At 35.1% G+C, this 20,455-nt stretch overlaps 3 protein-coding genes across 3 annotated transcripts; all 3 read right to left on the reverse strand.

Moving 5' to 3' along the window:
- Positions 1–525: 525 nt before the first annotated feature.
- On the reverse strand, positions 526–2,529 carry LOC120260805 (anthocyanin 5-aromatic acyltransferase-like). Its single transcript, XM_039268369.1, has 2 exons — positions 1,574–2,529; positions 526–1,234 (listed from the first exon to the last, which is right to left on the reverse strand). The coding sequence occupies exons 1-2, from the start codon at positions 2,219–2,221 to the stop codon at positions 596–598; spliced, it is 1,287 nt and encodes a 428-aa protein (XP_039124303.1). The 5' UTR covers positions 2,222–2,529; the 3' UTR covers positions 526–595.
- A 9,848-nt stretch (positions 2,530–12,377) lies between these two features.
- On the reverse strand, positions 12,378–13,886 carry LOC120260221 (malonyl-CoA:anthocyanidin 5-O-glucoside-6''-O-malonyltransferase-like). The gene is made up of 3 exons (XM_039267663.1): positions 13,193–13,886; positions 12,585–12,738; positions 12,378–12,478 (listed from the first exon to the last, which is right to left on the reverse strand). Exons 1-3 carry the CDS (start codon positions 13,841–13,843, stop codon positions 12,378–12,380), a joined length of 906 nt encoding a protein of 301 aa, XP_039123597.1. The 5' UTR covers positions 13,844–13,886.
- Positions 13,887–17,779: 3,893 nt separating this feature from the next.
- LOC120260222 (anthocyanin 5-aromatic acyltransferase-like) lies at positions 17,780–19,511 on the reverse strand. Its single transcript, XM_039267664.1, has 2 exons — positions 18,770–19,511; positions 17,780–18,418 (listed from the first exon to the last, which is right to left on the reverse strand). The coding sequence occupies exons 1-2, from the start codon at positions 19,415–19,417 to the stop codon at positions 17,780–17,782; spliced, it is 1,287 nt and encodes a 428-aa protein (XP_039123598.1). The 5' UTR covers positions 19,418–19,511.
- Positions 19,512–20,455: the final 944 nt, after the last annotated feature.

Genomic DNA, 20,455 nt, shown 5'->3' on the forward strand with positions numbered 1-20,455 from the left:
TGAATTGTTGGAGATGCAGCAAGGAACTTGAGAGATTTGTGTGAGATTTCATACTAAGGTGGATGTCGATGATGAGATAGTTTGTGATGTGGCTTGCAAATCTCGCCAAAGTGGAGATTGTTGATTTGGGGCTTAAGTTGGATGACTCGTTTTGCATTTTCAACCCTATACTATTTTATATGGGTTGATTTGTCATTTTACTTACTTGTGAACCCATTGCCTAATTTTGGAATAACTTAGGGGGTTATATGAAACTTTTCTTTGTTTTTCCCCTTTGTATGTGTGTATTGCTCGTCATTGAAAATTAAGAGGGTTTTCTTGCTGCTCCGTGGATGTAGGCTTGATTGAAAGCCGAACCACGTTAAATTCCTGTGTTCTTGTGCATTTTCATTTTATTTTTGCATATTTCTATTTGTTTTTCCACAACAGATCTAACCTCTTATTCGGTAATCAAGTTTATTATAACAAAAATGAAATCACTAATATCAGACTTGCATTAAAAAAAAAAAATCAACTTCAACAAAAAAATAATAATAATCACTCACTCTTACATTATTTACATAATATTTATTTATTCAATTGATATGATCGGGAATCAAGCATTGAGTTCCCTCAAAAACTCTTTTGTGAACTCCTCCATATGAGGAGGATTGAGCGCCACCGACATCTGAATCTCTCCTTCTTCTCTCCCTCCGATGAGCGCCACTTGGCCGTCAAGGCTCATGGAAACTGGTTCCACCCTGCTCGGCCGCCCCACACCAAAGTCCGTCTCATAGGCCCGGAAACTCGAAGATCCATTCAAAAGAATAAATATAGAATTGGCATCCCTGAAGAAGCCACCCACCGAATTCTCATACCCTCTCAAAACATCCTTACAACTCTCATCTATTTCTTCTTTGATCCTCATACAAGCCATTGAAAATCCAGCACTTCCAGCCAGTTCCACGGCCTTGGCTTTTGCAAAACAGCCCCTGATGCAATTACCATAGTAACCATCATTCAATGGAGGGTTGAGGCGAGTCCTACAGTCCATAGAGAAGCCTAGAATGGTCTCCTCATTAGGGTCCTCCATAGCTTTGGTTTTTATAAGACTGATCCAAGTCAGAGCTGAGAGCGCTGCGAATGTTGAGTATTGGATGCGGCCTTCTTTGGCTCGTTGTTTCATGGATCGGATCATATCCCGGCTAATTGTGAATGTTCTTCTTGTTGCTTCAAATCGCCTTTGCGTGTTGATCTGGTTTATGCGTTTGAGAGAGATTCCTTAGGTGCATCAATTAAGTTCATGAATTATATATGCAGATATATATTCTGATTTATCACATTTATTTTTTTCCTTAGTTATATCTCTCTCCTTTTAGCAACAATGGTGAAATGTTGTGACTTAGCTTATCTATATTTATTAAAAAAAATTCAAGTGGGCACTAATTAGTTTAAATGACCACAAAATCGATGTTGTTAATTTTTCATATAATTACTCGAAAGTTAAAATAATTTATTATATAATTTTCATATTTATAGTTTTATGTTTATACATAAAAAAATATAATACAAAAACCTGGGTACGTTGACTTACAATAGGAAGCTCCGGCGCCATCTTCTTCAAGAGGCGTCGCGCGATCTTGTCTCCGCGAGGATGGTGACGGATAAATGTTCGATCGTGGACCAGTGAAACGCCGGAAATCGCTTCCTCGCCGGCGCGGCAAGCCATGGCCCAGGCCTGCACGAACAGCCAGAAGCCACGGCCATCCACCACCGCGTGATGGATCGCCAAACCAACAGCGACGGATCCGCCATCAAATCTCGTCACCTGAACTTCCATGACCGCCGCTGGCAACACCTTAACGTCCAGCTCCGGCACGAGCCGAAGGAACGAGTCCACGTCGTGGATCTCATCGGAAGCGAGACGGGTGAAGTCACCATCCGAGTCGGCTTCGATGAAGGTGACGTGATCGTCAGGGGAGCAGGACAAGGCGAGGTCGCCGGTTGCAGGGAGGTAGGTGAGCTTACCGGCGAGTGGGTAGAAGAGGCGGAGGACGGCGGAGAGGGAGGACTTGAGAGAATGAAGGTCAGGGGCAGCAGGGAAGAGGAGTAGGCGTCGGATAGGTGGTATTGAGATCCAAGAGACATCGAAGAAGGAGAGGGGGAGGAGAAGCTCCGTCTCTGTCACCGGAGATGGGAAAACGGCGACGTGGGATACTTGGTGGATTTGGACTGAGACCATGCCTGAGCTCAGAGATGAAGAAAGAGCTTTGGATGTGTGTAATTGCTCTACTGCCGATCCACTACAATGTGTTGTAATATTTTTATCAGATCAATCAATCAGGCTTCAATCAGTTTTAACTTAAATCATATTACAAGTTACATCCAACTGATTGGCTAGTCAAAAAGAATGCAAGCAGTCCTAGTTACTTGTCCGAATGTCGGGGTACCCGTTCAAATCTAAAGGCCTACTAGAAAATTGGGAGGACTTGAAAAAATATACGAGATTTGATGACTGAATGTTGGACAAACTATAAAGCCTAGTTTAAAAATGAGTTGGGTTTGGTTTTTATTGTTAAAACTTGGGTCCAAGCCAGCCTGACTTGAATTTTATAGTATATCTATTAATTAGTTTTGTATATATACAATTCAAATATTAATAAAATCAAATATTCATGTATTGCATGTGTGAATATTTGAAGCATATACTACTACTTTGGATTGATTAACTATGAATAGATGGTCTACTTGGCCTTATTATTGATTATTGTTGATTGCCATTGGTTTTAATGGTTTAAACTTTAAATATTATGACTGAATAAAATGTATATTTAGTATTTTAATTTTAATGTATTTTATAGAATAATATTTGGTATCAGATAAATATTATTTTTAACTTTTTTTATTATTTATTTATTATTTTATGAAAAAACTTATTTGGGTGAATATGGGAGTGCCTTGGTTAAAGGTCATAAAATTTGACGGATTCTAGCAAAAGTTAAAGCCATATTATTGAGACGGGCCAGATATAAAAAAGCTTAAATTTTACTAATTATAGACTCAATTTGACCCCGGCTCAGCCGAGCCCATAGACAGATCTACTAATGAGCATGGACTTTATACCCTTACACATCATTACCTCTTTAGTAAATTTGTTTTTTTCCGAAGAGTCAAGAACTTCTGATGCAAAACATACTCTAAGGGGGTGTTTGGTTTGAAGGAAAGCAATGGGAATCATTGCTTATAGTGAGGAAACTCTTGTTTGGATGTGGAGTAATGGGAGTGAGAGAGGCATGGGTAAGGAGTGAGAGAGGCATGGGGGAGAGTTCCCATGCCTCTCATTTTTGAGAGGAGTGGGAGGGGAATGAGGGTTATGATGGGTAAATTTACTCATTTACCCTTTTATTTTTTTAATTATAAATCTATTAATCTAAATAATTTATTATAATAATTAAATAATAATTAATCCGAAAATATTTAAATACAATATTAATTATAATAAATAAATGAATAATATTAAAGTGAACTATTTTAATTTAATACTTAATTATTGTAATTAAAGTGAACTATTTTAATTTAATACTTAATTATTGTAATTAAAGTGAATCATAATTGATATGAATGGTTATTATGACTTAATTTTTTAATTAAAGTTAAATAATTATTTATTATGGTTAATTAATTGTTAATTAATGATATTAACAAAATTTTAGATATTAATAAATAGTGTCACATGTGAGCTATTAAAGTTAAATATCTTTTTATAATAATGAATTTATTTTAATATTTAAATAATTTAAAAAATAATTATCACACCTCATTATATATATATAATAATAATAGTAGTAATATTCATTTATATAAAAGGGCATGACGGTCATTTTATCATATTTTCCTTTTTCACTTTTTCTCATTCCCAATAAACTACCTCCCCAATCCTTCCAATCAAACATAGTTTTCATTCCCATGCCTTTTCTAATCCCCCTCATTTTCATTACTCCTCCACTCCTTTCCATTCCATTCCTTGCAACCAAACGGCCCCTAAGTTGACAGCGATACTGTTGAACCTGCTGATCTTCTAATGCAGCCATCCCGCTCCCTATACATATATAATATTCATATTAAAGTGAGTAATGTATAATAAATAGATAATAATATATTTCAAATACAAGACACAAAATTAAATATTAAATTATAATAATTACCATAATTAATTAAAATAAAATAAATAATAATATTAAAATAATTAAAATAAATAATTTTAACTAAATAATATTTCATGATATTATGTATAGAAAAATATTATTGACTTAAATAATTAATTTTAATTATATAATATTTTAAATATTTAATTATAATAATTAGATTAAATGAGCATAAATAATGATATTTAAATAATTTAAATAAATAATTTTATTAATAATATTTCATGATATTATATATAGAAAAATACTATTGACTTAAATAATTAATTTTAATTAAATAATATTTTAAATATTTAATTATAATAATTAAATTGAATGCTAATTACATAATTTAATATATAATTATAATGTCTATAGTTAATTTAAATATTAAAAATAAACTCATATATCATATATAAATATCATTTTTAGACCAAGGGTATAATGGTAATCTTCTCAGATATTCTCTTCCAACTTTTTACATTACCAATAATTTCCCCTCCAACTAAACAAAGTTTTCATTACCGTCTCCCTCCCAAAAGTTTTCATTCTTATCTCCCTCTATAAAGCTTTCATTACCATTTCCATTCCTATTCTGTCATCTAAACGAACCCTGATATGACCATTTAAAAGCTTCAAGTTTGAGTTATGCAATTATAATAATGAGCTCCTAGTCTTTAATAAAAAGAATAAAAATAATACGCAACAACCACGCCTCCACCCTCAAACTTCGTCATATGAACGCAAAACATGAAAATAGATTTTTGGTAGTGTTTTTTACTATTTACCGTGGCATATTAAAATTCCACTAAATATTGAAGCGGCGTTATAAAAAAAAAGCAACGAAAATGCCAATGAAGAATTGTCAACAATGTATTAGCAATTTGGCCGTTTTTAAAAACGCCGCTACATTAGCGCCATTTTCAAAGTAAGCGCTATCAAATTAGTGTCACTTTTTTAGCATTTAACGTAGCTAATGTAGTGGTGTTTTTAAAAAAAACCACTAAATTTAGCTTTTAAAAAATAAATAAATTAAGAGCGCTTGTATACAAAAGCATTACTAATTTACCTTCTATTTTGTTCCTTTTTATAGTGTTCTTGTCCTTTTTTTTCATTTTTTTCCATTTCTTTTTCATCTTCTTCTCCTTTTTAGATGTTTTGCTTTTTATTCTTATTAGTTTTTTCTTCTCTTCTTCTTCTTCTCATCCTCTACTTCTTCTCATCTTCTACTTTTTCTTACTCTTCTTTTCTGCTAACTTCTTCATATTCATCTCCTCCTCTAAGGTTTTACTTCTCTTCTTCTACCTGGCCTCCACTTCCTTTTTACTTTTCCTCCACTTCCTTTCTTCTCTTAGGTTTTTACTTCTTCCTTGCCTTTCATCTTTAGCGGTAAATTTAATTTTTTTTAGCAAATAGCGCCAAATTTAAATTTGAATTTCAAAAAAAATATTTTAGCAGTATTTCTAATATAAAACGCCCTAAATTAAATTATAAATTTAAAAATATTTATAATTTAAATATTTATAATTTAATGGTGTTTATTTAAAAAAAACACTACTAAGTCAACCATTGGATAGCCCAATGATATGACATCAAAGTATAAAGAGGAGGTCATGGGTTCAAATCCCTCCCCCGACAGTACTGTTCAATGTATTGTTTATATACTGTTCACCAGGGATTTTTATACTAGTCTCATATTGTACATATACTGTACATCTGGGTTCCAGTACTGTCTGGTACTGTTTATATTCATATAAAAAGGACGCTTGTCGTCTATTATTCAAAAAAAAAACACTACTAAATTAATAAATCAATTTAAATTTTTTATAATTTAGTTTCATTTATCTTTAAAACCTCGCTAAATCTTGAATATTTTTTAATTGATTTATTAATTTAAAGGGAAACTTTCATATAAATGTTGTTAAATTGAAAATTTTAAATATAAATATGAATTTGCAAATAACATTTAGTATTTGTAAAAAACACCTTCATAATCATAAATTTAGGGCTAATGGAGAAGAAGCGTAAGTGTTAGATGATAGACATTGAAATCCAAGAGGTATCGAAGAAGAATAATGGAAGAGAAGCTGTCTCTTTTAATAATAATATATATATTACATGTTACATATAAAATGCATATAATATAAAAGATAATATTTTAAAAAAAATATTTGCGAAAATTTATTTATTTTTAATATTTTGTGAATTAATTTATATAGTATGGCAAAAAATCCATTGTTTGGCTAGTCAGTTTTTGGCAAATAAATATATTGTATAAAAATATTTTAGTTATAGACAAACATATTTATAAAATTTAATTTTTTAGGCTTTTAAAATTTAATAAATTGGTTATATAAAAATATATAAAAAGAATGTAAAAATTTATTGAACTTGATTTTCTATAAATTACTATATATATTATTAATATAATATATTAGAAAAATATTTATAAAAATTTATTATTAATTTTTCTCCTTCACCTTTTATTTGTCCTTAAAAAAAAAATTCTAGGCTCTGCCCATGTGCAAAAGGACAACAATAAAAAAGTGGGTTGGTGAAACTAGCATGGACAAAAGTAGAGTAGGCAATATATTATTTTTTTTTAAGGCCGTTGGCGAGTAGGCAATATCAGACTTGCATTAAAAATAAAATAAAATCAACTTCCAAAAAATAATAATAATGATATTCCCTCATTCTTAAATTATTTAAATAATATTTATTTATTTAATTTATTTGAGGGAAACAAACATGGAGTTCCCTCAAAAACTCTTTGGTGAACTCCTCCATATGAGGATGATTGAGCGACACCGACATCTGAATCTCTCCTTCTTCTCTCCCTCCAATGAGTGTCACTTAGCCGTCATGATTCATGGAAACTAGCTCCACCCTGCTCGGTCGCCCCACACCCGTCTCGTAGGCCCGGAAACTCGAAGACCCAGTCAAAAGAATAAATATAGAATTGGCACCCCTGAAGAAGCCACCCACCAAATCCTCGTACCCTCTCAAAACATCCTTACTGTTGGCATAAACCCATTGGCCCAAAACCAATGGAACAAACCAATGGATTATAATCCATTAGCCCAAATCCAACTTCTCTTAATCCATGGATCACCCAAACAATCGCTGGCTTAAACCATTAACCTAAACCATGAACTTAATCCATGAATTAGTGCCCATGTGTTTAAGGAAAATGGTGGTTTTAGTTGGCCTATATATATGTGAGCTTATTCTCATTCTTACACACAACCAACAAGTGAGAGTGAGAGGAAATTAGAGAGAAAAGGAAAGTGTGGGAAAAAAAAAATATTTTAAGAGTTAGTCAAATCTCCTAGTATAAGAGAGAAGTCTTGGTTTTTCTCCTCATATTAGTAAGAGTTTGTAACTCCTGGAATTTTTTTCTACTTAGTAAATTCTTCTATCATTGCCCGTGGTTTTTACCCTAATTATTTAGGGGTTTTCCACGTAACATCTTTGTGTTCTTTATTTTTCAGCATTTCTTTTCATTTATTTTTGCTACTGATAATGCTTATATTCGGGTCCTACATTTTACAACAAGTGGTATCGAGCTGAGATCTTGGTGTAATATATCTACTTATCGTATGCTCTCGTGGTTCGAACTATTAGTGGATCCTCCACATCAAAAAAATAAGTTGGATAATTATTCACCTTTTGAAAGACCCGATTCATCGCTCTTGTAGCAATTTCTAATAGAAAGCAATGGCGGTGAAATATGAGATTGAAAAAAATTCGAGTGGGAGTAATTTCTCACCTGTGGAAGTCGAAGATAAAAGGCGATCTCGAGGAAGGACAATCGCTGACGGCCATCACCGAAAAAAACCGGTGAGGTCAAAGATGATAAGTGGAATGAGATGGGACGGGAACATCGATTCGTCGATCTTCATCTCGCACTTGCGATGGAGTTCTATCAAGCATAGCGGAGAAGAAGACGGCGAAAGAGATATGGGACCACCTCACTAAGTTAGTACGAGGCCAAGTCACTCCACAACAAAATTTTCCTTAAAAGGAGACTCTATACTTTGCGCATGGCAGAATCTACTTCAGTGACGGGACACATGAATATACTGAACACTCTATTTTCCCAACTCACATCATTGGGACATACAATAGAGTCAAGTGAACGTGCAGAAATTCTACTCCAAAGTCTACCAGATTCATATGATCAACTCGTCATCAACTTAACAAATAATATCCCCACGGACGGTCTAGTCTTTGATAATATTGCAGCTGCTGTTCTGGAGGAAGAAAGTCGCCACAAGAACAAGGAAAACAAGCTAGAAAATTCACAACAAGCGGAGGCTTTGATGGTGACGAGAGGAAGACCAACAGAACGTGAATCTAGTGGGAGTTACAATCGTGGTAGATCAAAGTCGAGGAGTAAGAAGACTTTCAAGTGCTACCACTGTGGCAAGAAAGGTCACTTGAAGAAGGATTGTTGGAGTCTAAATAAAAAGGATTCCAATCCTCAAGGGAATGTTGCAAACACTTCAGATGATGGAGAAGCCATGGTGTGTGAAACAGCAACTACATCAGGTAAAAGATTTACTGATGTATGGCTTCTTGATTCAGCAGCCACTTTTCACATGACCTCCCGAAGAGAATGGTTCCATCAATATGAATCTATCTCTGGGGGATCTGTGCACATCTGTAACGATCAAGCTTTGAAGATCATTGGCATTGGCACTATCAAACTGAAGATGTACGATGGCACGGTTCGGACCATACAAGAAGTCGAAGATAATTCGAGGAGCGCTTGTATGCATGAAGTTCAAAACAACTTGATGATCTTGGTTGCAAAATTGAAGTTCAAAACAAGATCATGAAGATAATTCGAGGAGCGCTTGTATGCATGAAGGGAGAAAAGATAGCTGCAAATCTATACATGCTGAAGGGAGAAACTTTGCAAGAAGGAGAAGGTTCAGTTGCCACAAGTAGTCCAAGTGAAAGATGCACAATGACATGGCACAGGAAACTTGGACACATGTCAGAGCAAGGAATGAAGCTTCTTGCAGAGAGGAATCTACTTCAAGGTCTCACAAAGGTAACACTACGCTTTTGTGAACACTGCATTGTAAGCAAGCAGCATCGACTCAAGTTCAACACATCTAATTCTAAAAGCAAAGCAATTCTAGAATTGGTTCACTCTGATGTGTGGAAAGCACCAGTTACATCCCTGGGAGGAGCAAATTAATTTGTATCATTTATTGATGACTATTCTAGGAGATGTTGGGTGTACCCTATCAAGAGGAAGGCTGATGTGTTTCAAGTGTTCAAATTTTACAAAGCGCGGGTAGAACTTGAATCTGGCAAGAAGATCAAGTGCTTGAGGACTGATAATGGAGGAGAATATACTGGCAAAGAATTTGATGAATTCTGTAAGCAAGAAGGCATCAAAAGGCAGTTCACTACAGCATACACTCCTCAACAAAATGGAGTGGCAGAGCGGATGAATAAAACTCTGTTGGAAAGAACAAGAGCTATGTTGGGAGCTGCAGGCTTAGACAAGAAGTTCTGGGAAGAAGCAGCCAGCACCGCCTGTTATGTGGTGAATCGGGCCCCATCAACTACAATCGAGTTGAAGACACCGATGGAGATGTGGACTGGTAAGTCAATTGATTATTCAAACCTTCATATATTTGGAAGTCCTGTATATGTAATGTACAATACCCAAGAAACTACAAAACTGGATCCAAAATCCAGAAAATGTATGTTCTTAGGATATGCTGATGGTGTTAAGGGGTACCGCCTGTGGGATCCCACTGCCCATAAGGTTGTAATCAGCAGGGATGCTATCTTCATAGAAGATAAAGAACAAGAGCAAGTAGATGGTGAAAGCACTTCAAAAGAAAGCACAAAGACTACAACAATATAGGTAGAAAAAGAAGCTGAAGCTACACCATAGCACGAGGTACAAGAGCCAGCTGAATCTGAAGTTCCAGAAGTTCGGCGGTCAACTCGTACAAGAAAGACACCAAGTTGGCATTCTGACTATATTATAGAGGGTAATATTGCAAACTGTCTTCTAACTGAGGATGGAGAGCCATCAACTCTTCAAGAAGCACTGAATAATTCAGATGCATCTCAGTGGATGGCAGCAATGGAAGAAGAAATTGAAGCTCTTCATAAAAATAGGACATGGGAACTGGTGTCGCTACCACAAGGGCGAAAACCCATTGGCAATAAATGGGTCTACAAGATCAAACGCAATAGTGATGATAAAGTAGATCGTTATCGTGCTAGATTGGTGGTAAAAGGATATGCTCAGAAGGAAAGTATTGACTTCAACGAAATATTTTCACCTGTGGTTCGATTTACAACAGTCCGAGTAGTCCTGGCGATGTGTGATACATTTGACTTGCATCTTGAGCAGTTAGATGTCAAAATTGTATTTCTTCATGGAGATCTTGAAGAAGAGATTTACATGCTCCAACCAGAAGGTTTTGAAGAAAAAGGTAAAGAGAACTTGGTTTGCAGGTTAAACAAATCTCTGTACGGTCTAAAGCAGGTGCCAAGATGTTGGTACAAGAGATTTGATTCCTTCATCATGAGCCTTAGATACAACAGATTCAATACAGACCCTTGTGCATATGTTAAAAGGTTTGAAGAAGAAGATTTTGTCTTCTTGTTGCTGTATGTTGACGACATGTTGGTAGCAGGCCCCAACAAAGATCGTATCAAGGAGTTGAAGGCACAATTGGCTAGGGAGTTTGAAATGAAGGACTTGGGACCGGCAAACAAGATTTTAGGGATGCAAATTCACCGAGACAGAAATAATAGGAAGATTTGGCTTTCTCAGAAGACTTATCTGAAGAAGATCTTGCGGCGGTTCAACATGCAAGACTGTAAGCCAATTTCTACCCCACTTCACGTTAATTTCAAGTTATCCTCAAGTATGTGTCCTAGCGGTGAAGAAGAGAGGATGGAGATGTCTCGAGTACTCGTATGCATCGTGATGGGAAGCCTAATGTTTGCCATGATCCGCATAAGACCGGACATTGCACATGCGAGTGGGAGTGGTAAGTCGAGTACATGGCGAATCTCGGTCGAGAGCATTGGAGTGTTGTTAAGAGGATTCTCAGATATATAAAGGGAACCTCAGATGTTGCATTATGTTATGAGGGATCTGACTTTCATCGTCGATGGATATGTTGATCTCGATTATGCAGGGTGATCTTGATAAAAAAACAAATCCACTACTGGATATGTGTTCACACTAGCAGGAGGAGCTGTGAGCTGGGTTTCAAAACTACAGTCAGTCGTGGCTACGTCAACTACAGAAGCAGAGTATTTGGCAGTTACACAAGCCAGTAAAGAAGCAGTGTGGTTAAAGATGGTGTTGGAAGAACTCGGGCACAAACAAGAGAACATCACTCTATATTGTGACAACCAGAGTGCATTGCATCTTGCAAGGAATCCAGCATTTCATTCAAAAACAAAACATATCAGAGTTCAGTACCACTTCGTTCGTGAGAAAGTAGAAGAAGGTACAGTGGACATTCAAAAGATTCATACCAAGGATAACCTAGCAGATTTCATGACAAAAGCAATCAACGCTGACAGATTCATATGGTGTCGATACTCTTGTGCTCTGACAAAGACGTAAGCAACATCGAATGGGAAGGAAGAAAAAATGGTGTGAAGATCTGATCGTCTTTCAATCAAATCTTCAAGTGGGAGAATTGTTGGCATAAACCCATTGGCCCAAAACCAATGGAACAAACTAATGGATTATAATCCATTAGCCCAAATCCAACTTCTCTTAATCCATGGATCACCCAAACAATGGCTAGCTTAAACCATTAACCTAAATCATGAACTTAATCCATGGATTAGTGCCCATGTGTTTAAGGAAAATAGTGGTTTTAGTTGGCCTATATATATGTGAGCTTATTCTCATTCTTACACACAACCAACAAGTGAGAGTGAGAGGAAATTAAAGAGAAAAGGAAAGTGTGGAAAAAAAAATATTTTAAAAGTTAGTCCAATCTCTTAGTATAAGAGAGAGAGTACTGGTTTTCTCTTTGTTATTAGTAAGAGTTTGTAACTCCTGAAATTTTCCTACTTAGTAAATTCTTCTATCCTTGCCCGTGGTTTTTACTCTAATTATTTAGGGGTTTTCCACATACCATCTTTGTGTTTCTTTATTTTTCAGCATTTCTTTTCATTTATTTTGCTACAGTAATACTATATTCGGTCCTACATTTTACAACACTTGCAACTCTCATCTACTTCTTCTTTGATCCTCAAACAAGCCATTGAAAATCCAGCACTTCTAGCCTGCAGTTCCACTGCCTTGGCTTTTGCAAAGCAGAACCTGATGTAATTACCATAGTAACCATCATTCAATGGAGGGTTGAGACGAGCCCTACAGTCTATAGGGTCCTCCATAGCTTTGGTTTTTACTTTTTATAAGACTGATCCAAGTCAGAGCTGAGAGGGCTGTGAATGTTGAGTATTGGATGTGACCATCTTTGGCTCGTTGTTTCATGGATTGGATCATATCCCGGCTAATTGTGAATGTTCTTCTTGTTCCTTCATATCGGCTTCGCGTATTGATCTGGTTTGTGTTTGAGAGAGATTTCTTGGATGCATCAATTTCATGAATTATATATTTCTACTGATTAATTACATTCATTTTATTTCAATACAAACAGAAGTGGGAGGTTGAAAATTTCTCTCACACCCTTTCACACCAACGGTAAAGTGTTATGATTTATCTAAATTCAATTAAGAAAAATTCAAAGTGGGCACTGGTTAGTTTCATTTACAACTTTTTCAAAAATAAAAAAAATTAAAAAAATCATTTACAAAGAAAAACAGTTTCGCCCTTACAAAAATTCTTCTTTCCCTTATAAAAATATTTTTAAATATAAAATCATCACAAAATCGATATTCTTAATTTTTTCATATAATTACTCAAAAATAAATATAATTTATTATATAATTTTATATATTTATAGTTATATGTTCAAAAAAAAATATAATAATACAGAAAACCTGGAGTTACTTACAATAGGAAGCTTTGGCACCATCTTCTTCAAGAGTCGGCGCGCGATCTCGTCGCCGCGAGGATGGTGGCGGATCAATGTTCGGTCGTGGACCAGTGAAATGCCGGAAATCGCTTCCTCTCCGGCACGGCAAGCCATGGCCAAGGCCTCCACGAACAGCCATAACCCATGGCCATCCACCACCGCGTGATGGATCGCCAAACCAACAGCGACGGATCCGCCATCAAATCTCGTCACCTGAACTTCCATGACCGCCGCTGGCAACACCTTAACGTCCAGCTCCGGCACGAGCCGAAGGAACGAGTCCACGTCGTGGATCTCATCGGAAGCGAGCCGGGTGAAGTCACCATCCGAGTCGGCTTCGATGAAGGTGACGTGATCGCCAGGGGAGCATGACAAGGCGACATCGCTAGTGGCAGGGAGGTAGGTAAGCTTACCGGCGAGTGGGTAGAAGCGGCGGAGGACGGCGGAGAGGGAGGACTTGAGGTAATGAAGGTCAGGGGCGGCAGGGAAGAGGAGTAGGCGTTGGATGGGTGGTATTGAGATCCAGTGGGCATCGAAGAAGGAGAGGGGGAGGAGGAGCTCCTCCGTCTCTGTCACCGGAGATGGGAAAACGGCGACATGGGATACTTGGTGGATTTGGACTGAGGCCATGCTTGAGCTCAGAGATATATGAAGAATCAAGTGTTTGTTTGGATGTGTGTAATAGATCTACTGTGGATGTACGTACTGTTGAGGATAAGGCTAGGCGAGAACCGTATGGGTTGTTTGATGAAATGCCCAGTTCAAACACTGGTGTTTGAGAAAATGTCAGGAGAAAGATTTATACATTCAAACAAAGTCAAGGTCAAGACAACCAAGTAATTAAAGAGTGGACCAAAGTTATTTGCTTCACTAGCCAATCACCATTCAGTCTTCATTACTATTTAAATCAAAAAGGAATAGAGACCACCCGACAACACACAATGCTTCCATTTTGTGAGACACTATATATCCTACACCCGATTGGACACAAGTTAAGATAACATGGTCCAGCATTGGCTGGTTGATAACAAAGAGAGATATATATGGTTGATATAAAAACCTTAATGAACATAACTAACATTACTACCCACCAAACTACACCATACTATTTAGTCATTTAGATGGCTCCCATGCTTCGTCCTGATTGAGTACAGCCTTAATGAACATCACCATGCTCTCCATCCTTGTACTCCACCATTCTCCATACTTGCGCGTGAACACCAGCATGAACGGTGACCCGTCATGCTTCCATCAACTTCGGGCTTACCTCACCAAGCTTGGCATCAGTACACACTTCAGTTAAACCTTCAACATGTACTACAATGTGTTGTAATATTTTTATCAGATCAACCACGCTTCATTCATTTTTAAACTTTTAAGTTATATAACCAAGTTACACCCGATTGTCTGGTTAGGAAAAAAAATAGTACAAGCAGTACACTTTTGAGCGTGCGCGCCATACTATAGAATCTTCAAATTGCTAAAGATTGATTGATAGTCCAGCAGCATTCAATTATAAACAGAAATGGTCAATGATAATCTGTAAAACTCATATAAGTAATAATATTTAAATTTAAATAAATTAAGATATTTATCATTATAAATTTTATAATTTGATAAATTAAAAAATTTTGATTTAATTAATTTATATTTTAAAAATATTAATAAAAAATGTACATAATCTCTCTCTCTATATATATATAGAAAAAAATTATATTATTATTTAGTATTAAAAGAATAATAAAAAATTCCTAAAATAATAATTAAAAGAATAATAATAATAATGAAAGGCGGAAACAATAATTAATAACCAGTACAACTTTAACCTAACCAGAAATTATAAGCAATAACCAGAAAGTAACAAAAAGATTTTTTAAACAAATATTTTTTATCAAATATTTTTTACTAATTATTTAACATTGTGCTTAAAAATTAATTTAACCAAAAAATAAGAAATAATTTTTACCATTAAATTAAAATAAGAAATATATTCTATTTTAAAAAATTAAATTGTAAATTATAGGATAATACTATTTTGAGATAAGAATTGTAATCACCATATTTCATAAAAAATACATACAGAATAAAAATCTAAAAAAAAATCTAAATGAAGGTTAACAACATTATTTATTATTTTCATATCCAAAATGTATTATTATTTATTATTAAAAAAAATTATTTAAATATTTAATATTAAATATATTTTATACATTTTAAACCATATTATTATTTTGATATTAAAATTTAATTAAGAGGTATTGGATAAGCAAAATAACACACGGGCATTTCTGTCACTATGTCAATAGATTCCCAAAAATATCTTTGAATATTAAATATAGAAATATTACTTTCGCATCAATTTAATTAAACTTTCCAATGCATACCAAACAAATAAATGTTATTTTCCCATCAATTACTTTCTTATTAATTATTTTCCCATCAATTAAATTCCATCAAAACATTTCTATAGTAAAGCATCAAACGCCCCCTAAGTTTAAGTTCCGCAATTATAATAATATATGAACTCCAAGTTTTTAATAAAAAGAATAAAAATAATACGCAACAACCACGCCTCCGGCCCTCAAACTTCATCACTTGAACGTACAACACAAAAAATACGTCTTTAGTGGGTTTTTTAGTATTTAGTGGTATATTAAAATACTGCTAAATATTTGAGCCGCATTATATAAAAAAAAAAAAGCAGCGAAAATACAAGTAAAGAAGGTGTTAGCAATGTATTAGCAATTCAGGAGCTTTTAAAAACACGGCTACGTTAGAAGTGTTTCAAAATAAACACTGCCAAATTAATGTAATTTTTTTAACATTTAACGTAGCTAATGTAGCGGTGCTTTTCAAAAAACTACGCTAAATTTAGCCTTTTTTTAGGAAAAAAAATTAACAACACTTATGTATACAAGCGCTCCTAATTTACTTTCTCTTTTGTTCCTTTTTGTCCTTTTTTTATTTCTTCTCCTCCTCTTTTTCTCATGTTTTGCTTTTTATTCTTATTTGTTTCCTCTTCTCTTCTTCTTCTTCTTCTTCTTGCTTTTCTGTTCTTATATTTTTCTTATTCTATTCTTCTATTTTTTCTTACTCTTCTTCTTTTTTCCAAACTTCATCATCTTCATCTTCTCCTCCAAGGTTTTACTTTCTCCTCTTCTACCTGGCCTCTACTTCCTTTTGCTCATGAGTGATCCACTCCCCCATTTTTGCAGTTTTTGAAGGCTTCAAATACCAGAGGGTAGATCTCACCTTCTTAGTTGTCTCCTTACTGTGTTTTACTTGGTAGTGGTTTTTATATGCTTCAACTCTGGTGATTGTTGTTTTTTTTGTGTTTGCTTCTCTGTTGTATCTTTTTTCGTTTAACCTCTTCTTGTCCTGTTTTCTTATATTTTTTTATATTTTAATACATTTGTAGTTTATCCATATTATTCAAAAAAAAATAAAAACCATATCCTCTCTCTTTTCTTTTTTTTTTTGTATTTTCCTCCTTCCTTTCTTCTCTTATTTTTTTCTTCTTCCTTGTCTTTCATTTTTAGTGGCAAATTTATTTATTTTTTTAGCAAATGGTACCAAATTTAAATTTAAATTTAAAAAATTCATTTTTAACGGTTTTCTTATATAAAAAACAGCTAAATTAAACGGTAAATCTAAAAATATTTATAATTTTATAGCGTTTATTTTTAAAAAACTCCTCTAAATTAATAAATCAATTTAAAATTTTTATAATTTAGTGTCATTCATTTTTAAAAACCCGCTAAATCCTATATGTTTTTAAATTAATTTATTAATTTAGTGGCTTTTTCGTATAAATGTAGCTAAATTGAAAATTTTAAATATAAATCTAAATTTGTAAATAAACGTTAGTAGAACGTTGATAATTTTAAATTTTAATGGTGTTGATAAAAAACGCATTCAAAATAATAACATTAACTTAGAATTGTTTTTAAAAACCCTTTATAGTGTTGTGACAAGCATGACCGCCGTTGACAACACCCTTACATCCAGCTCCATCGCAAGCAGGAGAAACAAGTCCACATTGTGGATCTCATTTGAAGTGAAACGGGTGAAGTCACCTTTAGAGTTTGCTTCGATATAAATGACATGATTGCCATAGGGCAACACAAGGTGACGTCAAGGAGGTAGGTGAGCTTACTGGTGAGTGGATAAAAAAGGCGGAGAAAGAGGACTTGAGGGAATGAAAGTCAGAGCTATCGGAGAAGAAGCGTAGATATTGAGATTTAAGAGGTCTCAAAGAAGAAGAGTAGAGGAGAAGCTCGATCTCTTTTAATTATATATATATTACATATAAAATGCATATAGTATAAAAATAATAATATTTTTAGAAAAAATATTATTTGTGAAAATTTGTTGTTTGGGTTTTTAATATTTTATGAATTAATTTATATAATATATTTTCTTTGGTAAAGTCTATTGTTTGGCCATTTAAACAAAAATACAGACTTGCGTTGAAAACCAACTTCCCAAAAAGTAATATTCACTCATTTTTATATTATTTAAATAATATTTATTTATTTATTTATTTATTCAATTGATATGAGGGAATCAAGCATTGAGTTCCCTCAAAAACTCTTTGGTGAACTCCTCCATATGAGGAGGATTGAGCGACACCGACATCTGAATCTCTCCTTCTTCTCTCCCTCCGATGAGTGTCACTTGGCCGTCAAGGTTCATGGAAACTTGTTCCACCCTGCTCGGCCGTCCCATACCAAAGTCCGTCTCGTAGGCCCGGAAACTCAAAGACCCATTCAAAAGAATAAATGCAGAATTGGCATCCCTGAAGAATCCACCCACCGAATCTTCATACCCTCTCAAAACATCCTTATTACTCTCATCTATTTCTTCTTTGATTCTCCTACAAGCTATTGAAAATCCAGCACTTCCACCCAGTTTCACGGCCTTGGCTTTTGCAAAGCAGCCCCTGATGCAATTACCATAGTAACCGTCATTCAATGGAGGGTTGAGGCGAGTCCTACAGTCCATAGGGAAGCCTAGAATGGTCTCCTCATTAGGGTCCTCCATAGCTTTGGTTTTTATAAGACTGACCCAAGTCAGAGCTGAGAGCGCTGTGAATGTTGAGTATTGGATGTGGCCATCTTTGGCTCGTTGTTTCATGGTTCGGATCATATCCCGGCTAATTGTGAATGTTCTTCTTGTTGCTTCAAATCGCCTTTGCGTGTTGATCTGGTTCATGTGTTTGAGAGAGATTCCTTAGGTGCATCAATTAAGTCATGAATTATATATGCAGATATATATTCTGATTTATTACATTTATTTTTTTCCTTAGTTATATCTCTCTCTCCTTTTAGCAACAATGGTGAAATGTTGTGACTTAGCTTATCTATATTTATTAAAAAAATTCAAGTGGGCACTAATTAGTTTAAATGACCACAAAATGGATGTTGTTAATTTTTCATATAATTACTCAAAATTTAAAATAATTTATTATATAGTTTTAATATTTATAGTTTTATGTTTATAAAAAACTATATATATATATATATATAATACAAAAACCTGGGTACGTTGACTTACAATAGGAAGCTCCGGCGCCATCTTCTTCAAGAGGCTTCGCGCGATCTCGTTTCCGTGAGGATGGTGACGGATCACTGTTCGATCGTGGACCAGTGAAACGCCGGAAATCGCTTCCTCGCCGGCTCGGCAGGCCATGGCCCAGGCCTGCACGAACAGCCAGAAGCCACGGCCATCCACCACCGCGTGATGGATCGCCAAACCAACAGCGACGGATCCGCCATCAAATCTCGTCACCTGAACTTCCATGACCGCCGCTGGCAACACCTTAACGTCCAGCTCCGGCACGAGCCGAAGGAACGAGTCCACGTCGTGGATCTCATCGGAAGCGAGACGGGTGAAGTCACCATCCGAGTCGGCCTCGATGAAGGTGACGTGATCGCCAGGGGAGCATGACAAGGCGACATCGCCAGTGGCAGGGAGGTAGGTAAGCTTACCGGCGAGTGGGTAGAAGATGCGGAGGACGGCGGAGAGGGAGGACTTGAGATAATGAAGGTCAGGGGCAGCAGGGAAGAGGAGTAGGCGTCGGATAGGTGGTATTGAGATCCATGAGACATCGAAGAAGGAGAGGGGGAGGAGAAGCTCCGTCTCTGTCACCGGAGATGGGAAAACGGCGACGTGGGATACTTGGTGGATTTGGACTGAGACCATGCCTGAGCTCAGAGATGAAGAAAGAACTTTGAATGAAATAAAGTGATAAGCCTTGTATTGTTATAATTTCATCCATTTATAAATATAATCAAACTTTTAATATACCATTTTCAAATTGTGTAAAACGTTATAATATATTTTCAAATGTTATGAAAGATTACCTTCCATTGTTATCATGTAACATATCTTCTATATTATTGAGTAAATATTTTTTATTTATTTTTAGTTATGTGATCATATATTTTAGAAAATGATTTACTTTCATTTTTAGACATAAAAACTTTATAAATAGTCTTTTCATTGATGTGCAATATAAAATACAAATTTGAGCTTTTTCACGATTTCAAGAACCTAGATTAAGTGTTCTTTTTTTCTCATTTCCACCCATTGCATCAAATTTTTTTCTCAAACACATAATTCACACTAAATGATCAATACTTAACCAACCGCAACTATCACATTGTAAATCTCCAATATCACCAATTATTCGGTCGAGGGAGGGTCACTACGTACATTATTCGGCAGAAAGCAATTTGATGTGCAAAGCTTGTTTAGCACATAATTATTTACCATAGTTAACATACTCTAGTTTAATCATATAATCTCTATGTTCAGTTTTGAGCTAAGAAGAAAAAGATAACTAGAGGAGAAAAGAGAAAAGAGAAAAGAGAAAAGAGACGAAAGAGTAAGATGCTGATGTGACCCCAAAATTTTGGTGACTTGGATTAAACGAGATGATGTGGATTGGCTCAGGATGACATGGCTCTAGTGATGTGAATTAAAAACTCCTTGCTAGCATTCCTACATTAACATATGACATCAAAACACAGTTCACGTGGTTATTCCAATGTTCACATCTATAATTTTTTACCAAAAATACACAGGTATTCTTTCATTGAAGTCAAATCAAAGTGTGGCATTTAAAAATAAATAAATTGAAATTTGATATTCATTTTGATATTTAAAGATAGTTTGGTGACCTCTTAAGATTATTTTCTTATGTTAAACACGTAAACCCACTGAATTATTCATTGGTGT

This window comes from Dioscorea cayenensis, chromosome 5 (assembly GCF_009730915.1).
Source record: "Dioscorea cayenensis subsp. rotundata cultivar TDr96_F1 chromosome 5, TDr96_F1_v2_PseudoChromosome.rev07_lg8_w22 25.fasta, whole genome shotgun sequence".
In the NCBI taxonomy this organism is placed as follows: Eukaryota; Viridiplantae; Streptophyta; class Magnoliopsida; order Dioscoreales; family Dioscoreaceae; genus Dioscorea; species Dioscorea cayenensis.